General features: G+C 48.1%; 1 protein-coding gene across 1 annotated transcript; it reads right to left on the reverse strand.

Moving 5' to 3' along the window:
• Positions 1–219: 219 nt before the first annotated feature.
• CSUI_010576 (uncharacterized protein) lies at positions 220–2879 on the reverse strand (the record flags this gene model as incomplete). The annotated part of the gene is made up of 4 exons (XM_068070679.1): positions 2596–2879; positions 2159–2360; positions 1333–1413; positions 220–792 (listed from the first exon to the last, which is right to left on the reverse strand). A coding segment is annotated over exon 4 (450 nt), but the record flags the coding sequence as incomplete, so codon positions are not given.
• Positions 2880–3107: the final 228 nt, after the last annotated feature.

Below are 3107 nucleotides of genomic sequence, written 5' to 3' on the forward strand. Positions count from 1 at the left end.
CTTTCTTTCTCTCTCTCTCTCGATTTGGCTCTACACATTTTAACCAATAAGTGACACGGGGAGATAAAAGGGAATGAAATATCTTTCTTGGTTTGTAGAAAAGAAGAAGACATGGATAGACAAGGAGTCGTGCATATATGAAGAGAGGAGATTGACCTCCTTGTTTCTATGCCTTGGCGGTCTGTTTGCTTTGTGTAGATTTCTTCTTCATGCTTACTCGTATCCGAGTTCTTTCATACACTGAAGAAGAAGTCGGACAATTTCTCGTCTTGAGAAACCTCGCCATTTCTTCTCTTCAAAGAAGCTCGGAGCCGGAGGTATAAGATGAAGAAGCTCCGGCCCTTCCTCGTCTCCTTGCGAATCATCGCCATCCGTGAGACATGTCTCCTTCTCATGTCTCCCCCGTGTTTTGATGTGGTTCTTCTTCTTCTTTGAAAGAGGCGAACGTCCATTCTTCTGAAGTGAAGAAGAAGAAGAGGAGGAGGATGAGGCGTCATGACACCGTACAGAAGAAGAAGAAGCAACTTGAATCCTACTACTACTACTAGAGGGCATTTCTTCTTTCAGATCCTTTCCCATCTTTCCAATGGAGGCAGCAGAGAGAGGAGCAGAAGCTGCTTCATATTGATCTCTTTCTTCAATTGGATTGAGAAGAAAAGGCGACGACATTGCATGGAGAAGAGAATCTCCAGACACGCAAGCTTTGAAAGGACAAAGACCTTTCAGTGAAGAAAGAGACGAAGAAGAAGAAGGGACAAAAGAGAGAAAGAAGAAAAGGAGGAGTTCGGGTGCCTGAACGGGTTGAGAAGAGAGAGAATGAGGAGTTGGAAAGAGAGAGAAGAGAAATTAATACTAGGGAAGAAGTGGATGGCACAAAAATTCGAAGAAAGAAAAAGAAGTTCAGATGATGAATAGGATGCAAGATGGATGGAGTGACAGCGGAGAAGACGACGACAGAGAGGATGACGATAATGAAGATAAAGAAGATGAAGAGGAAGGAGAAAAGAGATAGATACGTTGTGACGGAATGATAGGAGAAAAGCAGGCGCGAAGAAAGATGGGATGAAGAGGAAAGAAGAAAAGAGAGGGAGGAAAAAAAGAAAAAGGAGTTGTTAGACACCACCCGAATGTCTGAACATAGCCATAAACGAAAGAGAACCTAAGGTAACGTGCGATCAAGAAGTCTTCTCCTACACACTGACCTTGTCGACTGAATTGGTAGTGTACCTATCCCCCGCTCTCCTTTCGGCAATGAAACTGAGCTGACAGAAAACGACCTCCCCGAACTTCTCTTCAGCGTGTTTGTGGAGCACAGCCAAGCCAGTTGCCTACCTGAAACAGACACGTCCTTCCTTTGAAGAAGAGAATCGAAGTTCACACGAAGGAATGCCCGTCGTTAGCACGCGGTCTGTCCTGGTAGAGACGGCGCAAGACCATAGGAAGGATAGGAAAGAATGAAAAAGAAGAAAGGAAGGCGCTAGGAAGAATGATGGAGAAAAGAACCCGCGGGTAGTAGACAGATCGTCGTTGCACTGCTGCATCCCCAGGCGGTTCTGACTAGGCATGTAGAAGAGAACAAAGAGAGGTGGGAGACAGAGCAGATCTCCTTCTCTTCTACAGATAGCTGGCTGGACAGCATGAAGGAGGCAAGACGACGAGACTAAGACATCTTACATGAAACGCGTTCTCGGGAACTTGCTCAAGCTGAGGTCTAAAATGATGTGTCCACTGTGAAATGCGACATGCGACAACTGAGAAGAGTAATGAGGTGTACATACACTCGGAGACGTGACGCCGAGGGAAAGAGGAGGCGACTACTTTAGTAGTCGTTGTAGCAGGCCAAAACAGGAATGAGAGAAGGAGATGTGTCAGCTATGTCAGCATCCACTAGATGAAGAAGTCTGGTAGTCCTTACATTGAAAGAGAAGGGAAGAAAGCGGGCTCTTAGCAAAAGTAAATAAGAAAAAAAGGGGAAGAAGAACGCTTTTGACTAGACAGATCCACGGCTGACGATGAACCTTTCTCCAGGCGTCGTCATGCAACGACGACACTCTTGAGGAGGATGAGCCGGCAACGGTGATTTACCTAGAGATCTCTCTACCTCGCACTCTTTCATGGTAACTATGTCTTAGCGGCGAGTCCGAGAGAACGTTTTTACCTGTCATAGATACGGTGGTACGAACACACGCTCTTCCTTTCGATGTATGGAGGCGGAGAACGACGACCAGTAGGTGAGGATCGTGATAGTAGTCGTAGCAGTAGAGAGACCTTGGGGGGAGAGATCAAGTGACGCCTCTCGAGAATGAGACCCAAGTTTCCTCAAATAGAGTGCTGTGTCAAGAGCTTCCATAGGAAAGAGCCTTGGAAAAGAAAACGGACAAAATCAAGCAAACAACACTATTCTTCGGATGGGTGAGTGAGTGAGTCAACTGGCGACCGCTCACATGGCCGTGTTGCACCGCATGGGCTCGCCATCATCCGTCACCACGTCCATGACTGCTGCGGCAAGCTCGGTTCAGGCTGTTGATCTCTATTTACTACTCATTAGGATGAATTTGACTCGAACACTTTCAACAGTTGCTGAATTCGTCTTACCCTGCGATCTTGCCCTTGAAGTCTGATGTCTCCGCATCAGTCATACCAAGGTCCAGGAGGGGGTGTTATTTGCCCGCTGCACTAGGCACGCCTTTTGTTCGAAAGGAAGGACCGCCCGACTTTGACGAAGGAAACAAGGGGTAGAGTATTGGGGAACTCCTTACGTTTTGCCTGTTCCGATGTCCTCAGTGAAGAGGCCCAAGTAGAGAGACAGCTTCAGGAAAGACCGCCCCGGCCCTACTGGATGGCCCCTGCTTTCGTTTGTCTCGCCTCTTTTCAGCACCTGCCTAAACCGTCCACGTCAAGGGACAAAAGCAGTACGCCGGTCTAACATTTCCTGTAGTGTTCATTTCTTGTGGAGCGGGAGGTGACAGCAACTCCGAGTGGACAAGCGAGGAAATTCTCATCGAGTGTCGACGAAGGGCACGTTGGGCACCCGAGTGAGTATGCTAGTACTGACCGGTGTGCCGGGTGCGGCTGCTGGGATGTGTGCGGCGACCACCCGGCCTGTG

This window comes from Cystoisospora suis, assembly GCF_002600585.1.
Source record: "Cystoisospora suis strain Wien I chromosome Unknown contig_7786, whole genome shotgun sequence".
Lineage (NCBI taxonomy): Eukaryota > Apicomplexa > Conoidasida > Eucoccidiorida > Sarcocystidae > Cystoisospora > Cystoisospora suis.